Source organism: Nerophis ophidion, linkage group LG01 (genome assembly GCF_033978795.1).
Source record: "Nerophis ophidion isolate RoL-2023_Sa linkage group LG01, RoL_Noph_v1.0, whole genome shotgun sequence".
Lineage (NCBI taxonomy): Eukaryota > Metazoa > Chordata > Actinopteri > Syngnathiformes > Syngnathidae > Nerophis > Nerophis ophidion.
The window spans coordinates 84,536,063-84,554,774 of record NC_084611.1 but is presented as its reverse complement, the minus strand read 5'-3'; the positions used below and the strand labels follow the sequence as shown (position 1 = coordinate 84,554,774).

General features: G+C 45.0%; 1 protein-coding gene across 1 annotated transcript; it reads left to right on the top strand.

The window, feature by feature from the left end:
- Positions 1 to 384: 384 nt before the first annotated feature.
- mief2 (mitochondrial elongation factor 2) lies at positions 385 to 16,948 on the top strand. The gene is made up of 8 exons (XM_061914018.1): positions 385 to 558; positions 7,070 to 7,236; positions 7,307 to 7,463; positions 7,534 to 7,631; positions 10,920 to 11,096; positions 11,155 to 11,318; positions 15,897 to 16,049; positions 16,122 to 16,948. Exons 2-8 carry the CDS (start codon positions 7,099 to 7,101, stop codon positions 16,621 to 16,623), a joined length of 1,389 nt encoding a protein of 462 aa, XP_061770002.1. The 5' UTR covers positions 385 to 558; positions 7,070 to 7,098; the 3' UTR covers positions 16,624 to 16,948.
- The last annotated feature ends 1,764 nt before the right edge of the window (positions 16,949 to 18,712 follow it).

Genomic DNA, 18,712 nt, shown 5'->3' with positions numbered 1-18,712 from the left:
GGGTTCTGAATAAAGGCCATGAACATAAAAAACAAAATTATTATTTTTTTTATAACGACAGACAGACCTGAAGTTGATCTCGAGATTCAAGCGTTAAATGAAAAAAATGAATAATTTATGACATATTTCTAACATTTTTATGACTGAGACCCTTCTGGAGACCGGGGACCAAACTCGAGGAAATCCATAAAGGTAAAAAAAAAAAAAAACTATTGTATTGCTTTTAAAAAAGAAAAATGTCAAAATGGCCCTTGCATACTTTGATTTTTCAGTCTGCGGCCCTCAGTGGAAAAAGTTTGGACACCCCTGCTTTAACGTGAACCGTGACAATATTTACGTCAGTTCATAGTAGTTCCTGCAGGGGGCGCGGCCACCATCTGTCACCGCCAGACCTGTGGGGTAGAAGAAGAACTCCAACAACAGCTGTTAGCTCGCAGGCTAAAGTTGGCCGACTGCAAAGTCTGTCGACTATTAGTAGTTTAGTATCGTCTTCTAGTGGGTTTAAAATAACACAAATGATTCGGGGCCGTGCTGCCATTGTTCTTCCCACGCTGAGTGGTAAGTTATGTTAAAGCGTTATCTTTAGGCGACTTTTTCCAAACTGTCATTAGCTCCCTGCTAGGTAGCAGTTTTTCGCTTCCTGGATTTACTCAGTCAGACGCATAAAACATGAAAACGCCAATAAATTATATATATATGATCATATATGTTGTTTCCACACAATATGACAATAGCTGCGGCCGCAAATTAACGCATTCTCGGGTTAAGCAGACAATGTTATCATAGGAAACGTTTCATTTCCGGCTCTTGCCTTAGTAAACATTCCACTTCCGGCTTTCTTTTTTTATATATATATGAGTTTCTTAATGATCACTAATTGTATGCAGATAAGAAATTAATAGAAACGTTTCATCCAACTTAAAGGCCTACTGAAATGAGATTTTCTTATTTAAACGGGGATAGCAGGTCCATTCTATGTGTCATACTTGATCATTTCGCGATATCGCCATATTTTTGCTGAAAAGATATAGTAGAGAACATCGATGATAAAGTTTGCAACTTTTGTTCGCTAATAAAAAAGCCTTGCCTGTACCGGAAGTAGCAGGCGATGTGCGCGTGACGTCACGGGTTGTGGAGCGCCTCACATCCTCACATTGTTTATAATCATAGCCACTAGCAGCGAGAGCTATTCGGACCGAGAAAGCGACGATTTCCCATTAATTTGAGCGAGGATGAAATATTTGTGGATGAGGAAAGTTAGAGTGAAGCATTTAAAAAAAAAAAAAAAAAAGGCGACGGCAGTGGGCGCGATTCAGATGTTATTACATACATTTACTAGGATAATTCTGGAAAATCCCTTATCTCAGGGGTGTCAAACTCAAATACAGAGTGGGCCAAAATTTAAAACTGAACAAAGCCGCGGGCCAAGGTTGAACAAATTAACCTTTTAATAGGGACCCAAACAAGTTTCGCATTGAACATTGAACAAGCAAGGCTTATATACTGTAACTTTATTGTGACATGCAAAATTGAGCTTCAAATAATAATAATAATAATTAAAAAATATCAATGGCTTTTCAAATAAAATTTAAATACAAATGTAATGCCTCTTTTCAATTTGCAGTCTTCTGAGGTAAATATCAAAACGTATTGTAGCGTCCCGAAAGAGTTACTGCTGCAAAGGGTTCTGGGTATTTGTTTTGTTGTGTTTATGTTATGTCACAGTGCAGATGTTCTCCCGAAATGTGTTTATCATTCTTGTTTGGTGTGAGTTCACAGTGTGGCGCATATTTGTAACAGTGTTAAAGTTGTTTATACGGCCACCCTCAGTGTGACCTGTATGGCTGTTGACCAAGTATGCATTGCATTCACTAATGTGTGTGTAGTAGCCGCATATATTTTGCGGGTGGGCCTGCACGCTGTTTTTATGGAGGAAATGCGGACGTGACGACAATTGTAGAGAATGCTAAAGGCAGTGCCTTTAAGGCACGCCCTCAATATTGTTGTCCGGGTGAAAATCGGGAGAATGCTTGCCCCGGGAGATTTTCGAGGAGCGGCACTGAACTTCGGGAGGATTGGCAAGTGTGAGAAATTGCGGTGATACAGCGGCACCGCCGCTGTGTAATAATGGCGGGCCAGCTGTAATGTTAATCTTATATTGCCTCAAGGGGCAAATTGAATTACACAGAGGGCCAAAATTGGCCCGCGGGGCAGAGTTTGACACCCATGCCTTATCTGCTTATTGTGTTAATAGTGTTTTAGTGCAATTATAAAGTCATACGTGAAATTCGGATGGCTGAGGTGACCGCCAGTGTCTCTGAGAGAAGCCAATGGGGGAGCCAAGATCACAGCTGCCTTTTTGACAGCTGCAGGAGGAGGTCGCATAACCCGCTAAAGCCTCCGGTAAGAGCCGACTTAATATCACAATTTTCCCATCCAAAAACTTGCGGGTTGACATGTGGTAGAGAAACATGTTCGCTTGACCGCTCTGTGTTAAAGCTTCACAACAAACAAAGAAACACCGTCTGTGTTTCGGTTGCTAAAGGCAGCTGCAATCCATCCCTTTCCACCAACAGCTTTCTTCTTCATAGTCTCCATTATTAATTGAACAAATTGCAAAAGATTTAGCAACACAGATGTCCAAAATACGACTTTTAGCCTTAAGTGGTGCTGGGCTAATATGTCCCCTCCAACCAATAACGTCACAAACAAGCGTCATCATCGCGTCGTCATTCCGTGAGGTTTTCAACAGGAAACTCCGCGGGAAATTTAAAATTGCAATTTAGTAAACTAAACCGGCTGTATAGGCATGTGTTGCAATGTTAATATTTCATCATTGATATATAAACTATCAGACTGCGTGGTCACTAGTAGTGGGTTTCAGTAGGCTTTTAAGTGGACAATGTTATCATAGGAAACATTCCACTTCCGGCTTTCTTTTTAAAAAAATAAAAATATTTTTAATATTTTTTAATGATCACTAATTGTTTGCAGATGGGAAATTAATTTAAATGTTTCATCCAACCTAAGCTAATTGTTATTAGCGGTGTATTTGGTGGATCCATCCATCCATTTTTCTACCGCTTGTCCCTTTCGGGATCGCTGAGTCGTCGCTGGAAAATGTGTATTTAAATGTTTTGTTTTGTTTTTTTCTGTTACTTTTTAACTGCTTTTTATCTTGGAAATTGTTCTTAGGGTAATTTGTATTGGCTTTTTCAATGTGTATTTTTACTTCTGTTTTAAAGACCTACTGAAACCCACTACTACCGACCACACAGTCTGATAGTTTATATATCAATGAGGAAATATTAACATTGAAACACATGCTAATACGGCCGGTTTAGTTTACTAAATGGCAATTTTAAATTTCCAGCGAAGTGTCCTGTTGAAAATGTCGCGGAATGATGGCGCGTGCACGTGATGTCACAAGTTGTAGCGGACATTTTCTTCCAGTACAGATCACGGCCTATAAATCGTTTGCTTTAATCGCATAATTTTACACAGTATTCTGGACATCTCTGTTGCTGAATCTTTTGCAATTTGTTCAATTAATAATGGAGAGTACAAAGCAGAAGGCGGTGTATTGCGACCGGCTGTAGCAACACAAACACAGCCGGTGTTTCTTTGTTTACATTCCCTAAAGATGACGGTGAAGCTTTAAAAGGCACGGGGAAGACCCAGGACACGTTGGGAAGACTGTCTCCCGGCTGGCCTGGGAACGCCTCGGTATCCCCCGGGAGCAGAACGAAATGGCTGGGGAGAGGGAAGTCTGGGCTTTCCTGCTTAGGCTGCTTCCCCCGCGACCTTTCCTCAGATAAGCGGAAGAAAATGGATGGATATTACAATAAAAATGTAGAAAAAAATAACGTCAGCAGTAAAGTTTCGATCCATGAAGGAAAGAACAAAATGAATGAATGTTTACAACGGAATACATTTACATATGCATAAACATGTGATTCATTTTGTATTATTTTTTTGATGAACTAATTAACGTTTATGACAACCTTTTTCCAAAACACAACATAGAATGTTGTGAGATAATGCATACATATATCATTTGTTTTCAAAATGCTTACAAAAAAGTGGGACTCCAAAAATGTAGTGTGGAACCCCATTTTTATGACTTGAGGGGATCCCTGTGACCCCATTTTGAAAATTCCTAGCGCCAACACTTTTAGAGTATTGGTGCGTGCAAAACTGCAGCAGGCCGGTTCTAATACTGATCAAATATCATCCCGGGGGCCATAGATCATTCATTCGAGCAGCGGCATTCATGACTTTGACACATTGACTCCAGAGGGTGGCCGCGACTGAGGTGGTGTGGTATTACCGTCTTGCATCATTTACAGACCACATTGGTCTGACTACGGTCTCTTTTTTAAAACATCTAAAATTGCCATACTGCCCAGGTGACTTTTCCTCTTTTATTCACAATTCCTTAATTTTGACTTTCTCTTCTCACTCCACGCAAGACATCAAGATGGCGCAACCAAACATGATAGTTGATACTGTTACCTGATTGGCTGTTGGTGTGTCACCCCCACTGATCAGCGATCACTTCCCGTGTTGCTCAATTACTAGAGAGCGAGTGTCTTTGTTCACGCAACCAACCCTAACAAAAATATAGCACGTTTTATCGAACATGTTTATTTATTGATATCGATTACATGTCTATTATAGGCCAAAAGTTTGGACACACCTTCTCATTTATTTTCTTGACTATTTACATTGTAGATTGTCCCTGAAGGCATCAAAACTACGAATGAACACGTGGAGTTATGTACTTAACAAAAAAAAAGGTGAAATTACTGAAAACATGTTTTATATTCCCTTTGGGGTTACGGGGGGTGCTGGCGCCTATCCCAGCTACAATCGGGCGGAAGGCGGTGTACACCCTGGACAAGTCGCCACCTCATCACAGGGCCAACACAGATAGACAGACAACATTCACACTCACATTTGCACACAAGGGCCATTTCTTGTAAAATAGCCACCCTTTGCTCTGATTACTGCTTTGCACACTCTTGGCATTCTCTCAATGAGCTTCAAGAGGTTGTCCCCTGAAATGGTTTTCACTTCACAAGTGTGCCTAATCAGGGTTGATTATTTGAAGTTCTTGCTTTATCAACCATCAGTTGTGATGTGAATGAGAATCAATCAATCAATGTTTATTTATATAGCCCCAAATCACAAATGTCTCAAAGGACTGCACAAATCATTACGACTACAACATCCTCAGAAGAACCCACAAAAGGGCAAGGAAAACTCACACCCGGTGGGCAGGGAGAATTCACACCCAGTGGGACGCCAGCGACAATGCTGACTATGAGAAACCTTGGAGAGGACCTCAGATGTGGGCAATCCCCCCCCCCCCCCCCCCTCTAGGGGACCGAAAGCAATGGATGTCGAGCGGGTCTAACATGATACTGTGAAAGTTCGATCCATAGTGGCTCCAACACAGCCGCGAGAGTTCAGTTCAAAGCGGATCCAAGACAGCAGCGAGAGTCCCGTCCACAGGAAACCATCTCAAGCGGAGGCGGATCAGCAGCGTAGAGATGTCCCCAACCGATACACAGGCGAGCGGTCCATCCTGGGTCCTGACGAGCGGTCCATCCTGGGTCTCGACTCTGGACAGCCAGTACCTCATCCATGGTCATCGGACCGGACCCCCTCCATAAGGGAGGGGGGGACATAGGAGAAAAAAGAAAAGAAGCGGCAGATCAACTGGTCTAAAAAGGAGGTCTATTTAAAGGCTAGAGTATACAGATGAGTTTTAAGGTGAGACTTAAATGCTTCTAAGGTGTGTCCAAACTTTTGGCCTGTACTGTATATTGATATCATTTTATCGCCCGCTGCCTAATAGTAAACTGTATATAGTGGTTCCTATTTATAGTATTTTCTGGGACTAGCAGAATGAGATATAAGAGTGCACACGTACGTGCACAGGCCAACATGAAAAATAGAGTAAGTGCAGTTGAGTGTAACCCGACGAGGACGCCTGTTAAATATTCAACCCCCCACTGGTGTGACTCAGCCATGTTTGTGCCTATAAATAGGACTTCATGCTTGGAAAGTTCCACCGCTGTACGCCGACTATTCCTTTCCCTTCAAACCGGCTGCAGGTGTCGTCGTCGTTCAAGTGACCGTACACAGCAATCTCCTGTCAAGTTCAAGTGAACATGTTTGTCATGTTCATGTCCCAACCCCAACACAGAAACATTTCTCTCACTCTCCGTGGAACGAACATCCGCTGTGGTCGCTGAAGACTTAAAAAAACGCAGGAGACGGCTTAGAAAAAAAGAACTGCGGACTTGAGATTTGCTTGAGGGTATACATTACACAAAGAAAATCCATCCATCCATCCGTTTCCTACCCTTTGTCACTTTTGGGTTGGCAGGGGGTGCTGGAGCCTATCTCAGCTACAATCGGGCGGAAGGCGGCGTACACCCGTGACAAGTTGCCACCTCATCGCAGGGCCACCATAGACAGACAACATCCACACTCACATTCACACACTAGGGCCAATTTAGTGTTACCTATCAACCTATCCCCAGGTGCATGTTTTTGGAAGTGGGAGGAAGCCGGAGTACCTGGAGGGAACTCACGCAGTCACGAGAGAACACGCAAAGTCCACACAGAAAGATCCCGAGCCCGGGATTGAACTCAGGACTACTCAGGACCTTCGAATGTCATACATTGAAAACAAAATTAAATACAAATTTTTAAAAAATGAATAGCGGTAATTTAAAAAAAAAACTCTTTACAATCATAAGGATTTTATTCAAAAACATCGATCCATCCATTTCCTACCGCTTATTACCTTCCGGGTCGCGGAGGGCGCTGGAGCCTATCTCAGCTACAATCAATCTATTTTTAAATCCTTGTCAGTCTTTAACGTTTTAACACTATAAAAATAAAGCATTTTGCTCATTACAAACTTGAGAAATCTGCTGAAAAGAAGTAAAAAGTGATTATAACTTATATAAATGAAATAAAAATACATATCTGATGCTTTAGAAGTAGCATGGTCCTGTTTTTTTCCCCCTGACCCTGAACGCATCGTCTGCAGGCTGACTGTCCAGGGGCCAAGGAGCCACCATGAACTTCAAAGGCGGCCGGAGGAGAGGCGAGGACGGTGTCGCCGTGGTGATCGACTTCCTGCTGTCCAACGCCCGCCTGGTGCTGGGGGTGGGCGCCGCCGCCATGCTGGGCATCGCCACCCTGGCGGTGAAACGTGTGAGTACACCTCGTAGCGCCCGATGACGTTCCTCCGCGGCGCCTTTTCACGCCCATGATGCATGCGCAGCTGATCGAGCGCGCGGGCCGCGCCGCCGAAGACGAGAAGGTGGAGCAGAAGATATCAGAACTGACCTTGACGGCGGCGGCGTCGCCCGCGGTGACCAAGAAGGGTCTGGAGGGTGTGGTCACGCAGCGCGTCGCCAAGGCAACCGGACACCAGAAAGGTGACCACACACACACACGCACACACTTGTTGATGGTGTGTTGTTTGCAAACACGTCTCTCCTCAATCAGCTGACCTGGACCAACAAAACCCAGCATCCTCCGAGGACACGTCGTCCAAAGACCAGCCAAAAACCAACATAGTCCACCTGTGTGTCCCCACATTGCAGGTACAACCAGTCCACATGTGTGTCCCTACATTGTAGGTAAAACTAGTCCACGTGTGTGTCCCCACATTGTAGGTACAACCAGTCCACGTGTGTGTCCCCACATTGTGGGTACAACCAGTCCACGTGTGTGTCCCCACATTGTGGGTACAACCAGTCCATGTGTGTGTCCCCACATTGTGGGTACGACCAGTCCACGTGTGTGTCCCCACATTGTGGGTACGACCAGTCCACGTGTGTGTCCCCACATCGTGGGTACGACCAGTCCACGTGTGTGTCCCCACATCGTGGGTACGACCAGTCCACGTGTGACCAGTCCACGTGTGTGTCCCCACATTGTAGGTACGACCAGTCCACGTGTGTCCCCCCACATTGTAGGTACAACCAGTCCACGTGTGTGTCCCCACATTGTGGGTACGACCAGTCCACGTGTGTGTCCCCACATTGTGGGTACAACCAGTCCACGTGTGTGTCCCCACATTGTAGGTACGACCAGTCCATGTGTGTGTCCCCACATTGTAGGTACGATGTGTCCCCACATTGTAGGTACAACCAGTCCACGTGTGTGTCCCCACATTGTAGGTACGACCAGTCCACGTGTGTGTCCCCACATTGTAGGTTCGAACAGTCCACGTATGTGTCCCCACATTGTACGACCAGTCCACGTGTGTGTCCCCACATTGTAGGTACGACCAGTCCACGTGTGTGTCCCCACATTGTAGGCACGACCAGTCCACGTGTGTGTCCCCACATTGTAGGCACGACCAGTCCACGTGTGTGTCCCCAGATTGTAGGCACGACCAGTCCACGTGTGTGTCCCCACATTGTAGGTTCGAACAGTCCACGTGTGTGTCCCCACATTGTAGGTACAAACAGTCCACGTGTGTGTCCCCACATTGTAGGCACGACCAGTCCACGTGTGTGTCCCCACATTGTAGGCACGACCAGTCCACGTGTGTGTCCCCACATTGTAGGCACGACCAGTCCACGTGTGTGTCCCCACATTGTAGGTACAAACAGTCCACGTGTGTGTCCCCACATTGTAGGTAAAACTAGTCCACGTGTGTGTCCCCACATTGTAGGTACAACTAGTCCACGTGTGTGTCCCCACATTGTAGGTACAAACAGTCCACGTGTGTGTCCCCACATTGTAGGTACAAACAGTCCACGTGTGTGTCCCCACATTGTAGGCACGACCAGTCCACGTGTGTGTCCCCACATTGTAGGCACGACCAGTCCACGTGTGTGTCCCCACATTGTAGGTTCGAACAGTCCACGTGTGTGTCCCCACATTGTAGGTACGAACAGTCCACGTGTGTGTCCCCACATTGTAGGTACAACCAGTCCACGTGTGTGTCCCCACATTGTAGGCACGACCAGTCCACGTGTGTCCCCACATTGTAGGCACGACCAGTCCACGTGTGTGTCCCCACATTGGAGGCACGACCAGTCCACGTGTGTGTCCCCACATTGTAGGTACAAACAGTCCACGTGTGTGTCCCCACATTGTAGGTAAAACTAGTCCACGTGTGTGTCCCCACATTGTAGGGCCAACCAGTCCACGTGTGTGTCCCCACATTGTAGGTACAAACAGTCCACGTGTGTGTCCCCACATTGTAGGTACAAACAGTCCACGTGTGTGTCCCCACATTGTAGGTACAAACAGTCCACGTGTGTGTCCCCACATTGTAGGTACAAACAGTCCACGTGTGTGTCCCCACATTGTAGGCACGACCAGTCCACGTGTGTGTCCCCACATTGTAGGCACGACCAGTCCACGTGTGTGTCCCCACATTGTAGGCACGACCAGTCCACGTGTGTGTCCCCACATTGTAGGTTCGAACAGTCCACGTGTGTGTCCCCACATTGTAGGTACAACCAGTCCACGTGTGTGTCCCCACATTGTAGGCACGACCAGTCCACGTGTGTGTCCCCACATTGTAGGCACGACCAGTCCACGTGTGTGTCCCCACATTGTAGGCACGACCAGTCCACGTGTGTGTCCCCACATTGTAGGTACAAACAGTCCACGTGTGTGTCCCCACATTGTAGGTACGAACAGTCCACGTGTGTGTCCCCACATTGTAGGTACAACCAGTCCACGTGTGTGTCCCCACATTGTAGGCACGACCAGTCCACGTGTGTGTCCCCACATTGTAGGCACGACCAGTCCACGTGTGTGTCCCCACATTGTAGGCACGACCAGTCCACGTGTGTGTCCCCACATTGCAGGTACAAACAGTCCACGTGTGTGTCCCCACATTGTAGGTAAAACTAGTCCACGTGTGTGTCCCCACATTGTAGGGCCAACCAGTCCACGTGTGTGTCCCCACATTGTAGGTACAAACAGTCCACGTGTGTGTCCCCACATTGTAGGTAAAACTAGTCCACGTGTGTGTCCCCACATTGTAGGGCCAACCAGTCCACGTGTGTGTCCCCACATTGTAGGTACGAACAGTCCACGTGTGTGTCCCCACATTGTAGGTACAACCAGTCCACGTGTGTGTCCCCACATTGTAGGTACAACCAGTCCACGTGTGTGTCCCCACATTGTAGGCACGACCAGTCCAGTGTCCCCACATTGTAGGCACGACCAGTCCACGTGTGTGTCCCCACATTGTAGGCACGACCAGTCCACGTGTGTGTCCCCACATTGTAGGTAAAACTAGTCCACGTGTGTGTCCCCACATTGTAGGGCCAACCAGTCCACGTGTGTGTCCCCACATTGTAGGTACAAACAGTACACGTGTGTGTCCCCACATTGTAGGTACAAACAGTCCACGTGTGTGTCCCCACATTGTAGGTAAAACTAGTCCACGTGTGTGTCCCCACATTGTAGGCACGACCAGTCCAGTGTCCCCACATTGTAGGCACGACCAGTCCACGTGTGTGTCCCCACATTGTAGGCACGACCAGTCCACGTGTGTGTCCCCACATTGTAGGTAAAACTAGTCCACGTGTGTGTCCCCACATTGTAGGGCCAACCAGTCCACGTGTGTGTCCCCACATTGTAGGTACAAACAGTCCACGTGTGTGTCCCCACATTGTAGGTACAAACAGTCCACGTGTGTGTCCCCACATTGTAGGTAAAACTAGTCCACGTGTGTGTCCCCACATTGTAGGGACAACCAGTCCACGTGTGTGTCCCCACATTGTAGGTACAAACAGTCCACGTGTGTGTCCCCACATTGTAGGTAAAACTAGTCCACGTGTGTGTCCCCACATTGCAGGTAAATTCAGTCCATTGCTCGCAGCTAACAGGAAGTCACCAGCTTGTGTTTGTGCGTGCAGGATCGTCTCCTGCGGTTCTACCGCACCCGAGCGGCGCTGTCCCCCCAGGAGGTCCAGCAGGCTCAGTCCCGGGCCCTGGACATCTGCACCGAGATCCAGGGCTTCCTGCGCAGCCGCCTGGCTGACACGCCTCTGGGAGAGATGAGCCTGGGAGGTTCTCTCCTGGACGACCTGCAGGTGAGGACGTCATGTGCGCCTCGATTGCGAGCGTTGTTCGATTCCCTGCTGTGTGCAGGTGGTGAGTGCGGACCACGCCTGTCTGCTGGTGCCCGTGCAGCTGGAAGCTAGTCTGTGGCGTCTGGTGCCGGGGGAGGAGACTCTGCTCACACATCCCCTGCACTGGATGGTGCGACGCCTCAACACGGAATATTTCCCCAGAGGACGCAGCTACTGGGACAGGTGGGCTTCAAAGATCTTTGATTCATTAAGACCTCTCACCGCTTGATTGGCATTTGTTGGGGATGGAAAGACTTTTTAGCTTTTATTTTCACATTTTCATTTAATGTATAACGTCATTTTTTGGTTTTGTTTGGGGTGTTATAACTGTGTTGGTATAGTGTCCGCACCAGCAACTTGAGGGTTCCAGGTGCAATCCCCGCTTCCACCATCCTAGTCACTGCCGTTGTGTCTTTGGGCAAGATACTTTACCCACCTGCTCCCAGTGCCAACTACACTGGTTTAAAAGTAACTTGGATATTGGGTTTCACTATGTAGAAGCGCTTTGAGTCACGAGAGAAAAGCGCTATATAAATATAATTCACTTCACTTTCAGCAACATTTTATTTTTGATTTGTTTTAAATTACATTTTGTTTTCGCGCAAGTTTTTGGTTCTATTGTTTCAAAAGACGTTTGTCAGAGATCATCTCTATCCAAAGAGTACTCTGCCGTTTTTCCATGCCTTACAGCAAAACGCAAAACTTTTCGGTTGTTTTGTTTCAGCAACATTTTATATATGTTGTTGTTTGTATTTTGAAACAATTCAAACAAACTAATCAGTTTTTGTTTTTCAATTCATTTTAAGAAAAGAGAATAATTGAAATACCAACACATACACAGAACGGAGCCTTACAGTACTTAGCTGTTTTTACTGAATAACAGAAAACTGCAGACCAAAGATCCTCTATAAAATGAGTACTCCGCTTTGCTGAATTTAAGGAAGTACTGCAAAAAAAGATGTGTCAAAGATCCTCTAAATGACAAAAGCACTCTGCTGGGGTATATTCAAGGAACTACTGCAAAAAAGACATTTGTCAAAGATCATCTATATCCAAAGAGTACTCTGCTGGTTTTCAATGCCTTACGGTAAATTGAAACATTTTCGGTTCTATTGTTTCAGCAACATTTTATATCTTTTTTTTTTTTTAAATGAATTCTGTTATTTTGATATTCCAATATTGGTTTAATAACGGTAATAAAAGAGGGAAGGGAGTGCGGGGTCATGGTGGCAAGCGGCAGCTCTCAGGCGCTGGCCATCCTTTCATCACCCCTATGGGATTTGCGTCTAGGGCGTTGGATTGGGGGTTGAGTATGTATGTGTGCGGCGTATATTTTTGTGGATGCATATTTGTGTGTACGCCTGCAGTGTGTCTCTGTTTAGTCGTTAGTCCAAAGTCAACAAGAACAGGTGTGTGTCCATGAGAGACACGAAGGGAGTTTGTTGTGACTTCGCTGCACTGTCCTCGGGGAGGGTCTCGAAGCCAGGGAAACAATCCGAGTTAGAAAGTTTTGCATACGAGTGAAAATAAAATGTGCTTTTCACTCGTAATTATCTATGACTGGTCCTCAAACCTGCGGGGCAGACAGTCCGATGTGATCCAAAATCACAAAAGTGTGCACCGTTCTTCCCGCATCCTCCAATCATTTGATGTGGCAGCTTTGGGGTACTTTGAAGACTGCTAGCAACTTCCATCTAATCAGCAGATGTCCTGTTGTCATGATTCCCAATAGGTAGATATCTTCACGTCCTCCACAGAAAAGGGGGGCCAGTCCGTTGTGTGTCCAGCAACAACCCCTCTGTCACGACAAGCAGGTTCCCCTAAACCCAGAATCTTGTCAATTTTGTTGAGGCCAGTTGAATAGTTCCAATGTTGATTTGGAGAGCCGTGCAAAAGGAAGCAACAAAAAAGTGAAGACAAGACAAAGAAGCAACCAGGAGAGATAAGTGAGAGGAAAGGAGGGCGTCCACCCTCGATGAGTGTTGTTTTTTTTTTTTGCTGATGGGCTTTAAAACAGTAATGTATTGCTGTTAAATGGAGGATCTTTGGTTTGCGTTTTGCTGTAAGTCATTAAAAAAGAAGACTAATCTTGTTATATAGAGGATCTTTGAAAAGTGTGATTTGCAGTATAGGGATTTAAAGACAGCATTGTATTCCTGTTAAATAAAGGATATTTGGTTTGCATTTTGCCTTCCATCCAGAAAATGGATGGATGGATGGGTTTGCGTTTTGCTGTAAGTCATTATAAAACAGACTACTCTTGTCATATAGAGGATTTTTTTTTGCAGTATAGTGCTTTAAAAACAGCATTGCCTTTTTGTTAAATAGAGGATCTTTGGTTTGCATTTTGCTTTAAGTCATTAAAAAGCAGACTAAAATTGTAATAGAGGATCTTTGACAAGTGGTTTTTTTGCAGTATAGGGCTTTAAAAACAGCATTGCATTCCTGTTAAATAGCGGATCTTTGGTTTGCGTTTTGCTGTAAGTCATTAGAAAAGCAGACTAATCATGTCATGTAGAGGATCTTTTGACGAGTGTTTTTTTTTTTTTTTTGCTGTAGGACTTTAAAAGCAGCTTTGCATTCCTGTAAATAGAGGATCTTTGGTTTGCGTTTTGTTGTAAATTGTTAAAAAAGCAGATTACTCTTGTTGTATAGAGGATCTTTCTATTGTTCTATTCATTTGCAATATTCAATTCATTTTAAGAAAAGGAAATTGAAATAACAAAATATACACGGGACCCGTACAGTAAGACAGTGTTTCATTAATAACACAAACGCTCAAACCAAAGATCTCCTATACGGTGAGTCCACCGCTGTGCTGAATTCAATGAACTACTGCGAAAAGAACACTTGTCAAAGATCCTCTATTAGACAAGATTAGTCTGCTTTTTTAATGATTTACATCAAAATGCAAACAGAAGATCCTCTATTTAACAGGAAGGCAGTGTCGTTTTTAAAGCCCTACTGCAAAGAAAACACTTGTCAAAGATCCTCTGTAGAACAACAGTAATCAGCTATTCTAACAATTTACAACAAAACGCAAACCAAAGATCCTCTATTTTCAAGAATTCAATGCTGCTTTTAAAGTCCTACTGCAAAAAACACCACTCGTTAAAAATCCTCCATATAACACCAGTAGTCTGCTTTTTAATGACTTACAGCTAACTGCAAACAAAAGATTGTCTATTTAACAAGAATGCAATGCTGTTTTTAAAGCCCGATACTGCAAAAAAAAAAAACATTTGTCAAAGATCCTCTATATGACAAGAGTAGTCTGCTTTATAATGACTTCCAGCAAAACGCAAACCAAATATCCTTTATTTAACAGGAATACAATGCTGTTTTTAAAGCCCTATACCAGGTGTGGGCATTACGTCCATCGCGAGCTAGCGGTTGATCGCGGAGGGTGTGTCAGTCGATAGCACGCCAGGCATTAAAAAAATATATATTAAAATTAGCAATCTTCAATCTTCACCAAGACTTCACTTTCCTCAGTTGTTTGACATTTTGCAGTAGGGCTTTAAAACAGCATTGCATTCCTGTTCAATATCAATCAATCAAATATTATTTATATAAATAATATTTATTATATAATTTATATATTATTTATATATATATACATATATATTTATTTATTTATATTATTTATATATTATTTATATATTATATATATTTATTATTTATCTTTGGTTTGCATTTTGCTATAAGTCATTAAAAAAGCTGACTAATCTCATCATGTATAGAGGATCTTTGACAAGTGTTTTTTTGCAGTAGGGCTTTAAGACAGCATTGCATTCCTGTTAAATAGAGACAAAGAAGTAAGCAGGAGAGGAAAGGGGAGCGCCCCCCCTCGATGAGTGCCAGAGAGAAAGTCATGTTTTGTTTCATCATAAAGTATTTTAAATATTCTTTCAAGGTTTTCAGGTAAAATTTTGTTTGGAATGAGATTTTATAATTTGGCACATCTTTGTCCTGTTTTTCCTGCTAATTTATGTCCATCCATCCATCCATTTTCTACCGCTTATTCCCTTTCGGGGTCGCGGGGGGCGCTGGCGCCTATCTCAGCTACAATCGGGCGGAAGGCGGGGTACACCCTGGACAAGTCGCCACCTCATCGCAGGGCCAACACAGATAGACAGACAACATTCACACTCACATTCACACACTAGGGCCAATTTAGTGTTGCCAATCAACCTATCCCCAGGTGCATGTTTTTGGAAGTGGGAGGAAGCCGGAGTACCCGGAGGGAACCCACGCATTCACGGGGAGAACATGCAAACTCCACACAGAAAGATCCCGAGCCTGGATTTGAACCCAGGACTGCAGGAGCTTCGTATTGTGAGGAAGACGCACTAACCCCTCTGCCACCGTGAATATTTATTGTAATGTTTTTGTCTGAGCGCTAGTTCATTTTGAACTTATTTTTGGTTTTGTCATTTTTTTGTGTGATTTTTTTCATTTGCGTACCCAGTTTGAATAGCATATTATGTCTTTAGTTGACATTTTATGTTTTTTATTGCAATCTTCCGTTTTCTTCACCAACTTTGTCTTGTTTGAGCATCTTTTAGTTTTTTCCAGTGTAATTTTATTGTTTACTGTCGTTTTTACGCACTTTTCATGGTCACGTTAGTTTTTTCCGTACTTTTTTTTCCTATGTTGTGAGAGTGTAAAAGTAGATCCGTTGAAAAGTGTCCACAATGAATTCCTAAGCCACATTTTATGTTTGAAAAGTGTTTTTTGGTGTGTGTGATGTTTCTGCAGGTACCTGGTGGGCGGCTACTTGTCAGCAGAGGCTGTCGTCAACATGTTCAGCAAGGTCGTCATGGAAACGATGAACTGGCCGTCCGTCAGCAGCACTTTGGACTGTCTGGTCGGACCGGTGCCGGGAGGACCGGGCCTGAGACTGGAGATTCGGTTTGTCGCCCGCACGTTTGGGAGTAAAAATTGTGCGGGATGACTCGCGAGTGAGAATTCCTCCTTTTTCAGGCCCACAAGTGAACGCAGCACGAGTGAGGAGACGCTCTTCATCACGGTGCTGCCGGTCCTGAGGGAGGCCGACGTGGTCCTGACGGCCCAGCCCGAGCTCACGTCTCCCTGGCAACACGCCTGGCACCTCTCCCTCTACCCCTGGGAGACGCGGCGCCTGGCCCAGCTGGACGCCGCCGACGACGGCCGCCGCCGGACCACGCTCAAGTTGCTCAAGGCGGTGTGTCGCCTCAACCCCGCCCTGCGCCCGCTGGGCTCCGCCCCCCTGGCCAACCTGGTCCTGCACCTGAGCGAGCGCGAGGGCGATTGGAGCGAGGCCAGTCTGCACCTCCGCTTCCGGCAGTGCGTGGCCGAGCTGATCGGCCACCTGGAGCAGGGGGTCCTGCTCAGCTACTTCAAGCCCGCCGTCAACTTGCTGAGCGGCCTGACGGAGGAGCAGGTGGACCAGGTGGGCTTCATGTTGTACTGCGCCGCCTCCCAGCCTGAGATCCTGCTCATCTGACAGGTTAGTGACATGCTCCACTTCACCGTGCCAACCATCGGAATCATCAGGGTGCCTCAGAATGTGCCTGATTGAAAAAAACAAAACACTTCTACTCACGGGGGACAAGAACTTACACATTTGCAACCGTTCCTGATTGCGTTGCTATGGTTACGCGTTTAGCATACAGGAAGTAAAGTCTCGGTGTTACTCATTTTCATGCAAGTGTCCTCATTTTAGCCAAGTATCTTTTTAAAACGGAGTGAATGTTGCAGATGTCCTTGATGAGAGAAAGATGTCATCCAAAATGACAAATTATGATAATAAAGCACTTTGGAAGATTGTACTGAATTGAATTATATTTATATAGCACTTTTCTCTAGTGACTCAAAGCGCTTTACATAGTGAAACCCAATATCTAAGTTACATTTAAACCAGTGTGGGTGGCACTGGGAGCAGGTGGGTAAAGTGTCTTGCCCAAGGACACAACGGCAGTGACTAGGATGGCGGAAGCGGGAATCGAACCCGCAACCCTGAAGTTGCTGGCACGGTCGCTCTACCAACCGAGCTATGCCGCCCCAATTGTGATAGTTGTTTGGTAGCTGCTTGTCGAAGATCCTTTTAACCAGAGGAGCTTTCTATTGTGCTTTTCATTTGCAATATTCAATTCATTTTAAGAAAAGGAAATTGAAATAACAACAGTAAGACAGTGGTTCATTAATAACACAAACGCTCAAACCGAAGATCTCCCACCGCTGTGCTGAATTCAACGAACTACTGCAAAAAGAACACTTGTCAAAGATCCTCTATTAGACCAGATAAGTCCCCTTTTTTATGATTTACATTAAAATGCAGACAGAAGATCCTCTATTTAACAGGAATGCAGTGCCCCTTTTAAAGCCCTACTGCAAAGAAAACACCTGTCAAAGATCCTCTATAAAACAAGTGATCTATTTTTTAACAATTTACAGAAAAACCCAAACCAAAGATCCTCTACAGTTGTGATCAAAATTATTCAACCCCCACACACGTATCCCAAGCCTCAGCTTCGTCACTACTTCATGACATTTGCAGCTAATATATCCTGCTAGGAAATAGAATTCATAATGCCTTGAACGCGCTGGAGATTCCCGGTACCTGAGGCAGAGAAACAGCCCCAGAGCATGATTGACCCCCCACCATGCTTAACAGTAGGCAAGGTGTTCTTCTCTTTTTAAGCTTCATTTTTTTCTCCTCCAGACATAACGTTGATTCATAGGCCCAAAGAGTTCCAGTTTTGTCTCATCACTCCATAGAACAGTTTCCCAAAACCTTTGGGGTTTGTCCAGCTGATTTTTGGCATACTGGAGTCAATTTTCTTGTGCCTGGTAGTCAGAAATGGGGTGCGCCTGGGAGTTCTGGCATGGAGGCCTTCATCTCGTAGTGCGCGCCTTATTGTCTGGGACGAAACCTGCGTTCCCTCCTCTGCAATGTCCTGTTGTAGTTCCTCAGCTGTTACCCGGGGGTTTTTCACCACTGTACACACACAGCATCCTCTTTCTACCACGCCCAGGTAGTGTTTCCACTGTGCCTTTAGCTTTAAACTTGCAAATGATGCTCCCAACTGTGTCTCTTGGAATGTGTAATGTCTTTGCTATTTTCTTATATCCATATCCTTTCTTATGAAGAGAAATTACCTCCTCTCTTGACTTCTTTGACCACTCCCTGGACTTCACCATGTTGCAAATACACCATTGACCATCTACAAGAAGCTGAGCGTCAGTCTTTTTCAATCAGTTTAATTGTTGCTCGTTATGGTTCTAATCACATCTACAGGTGTTATCAACACCTGATTGAAAAGACCTTATTCAAATTCTGTTCTTAAGAGTTATGATCTTCCTCGCTCGCCCACACACTAACTGACGTCATTCACCTGCTGCCACACATTAAAGGACCACACACACACACATATGCTACTCTCATAACAAAGTTTAAAAAGGAGTATGCAAGTTAGACAAACAAGATGCCAAATCCAACCACTTTCATGTGGTGTTGAACAGAAAGGAGGACTTTTTTCCTCCATTTGAAAATGCGGACATTTTCAGCACCACTGTCTGATTCCAATCAATGC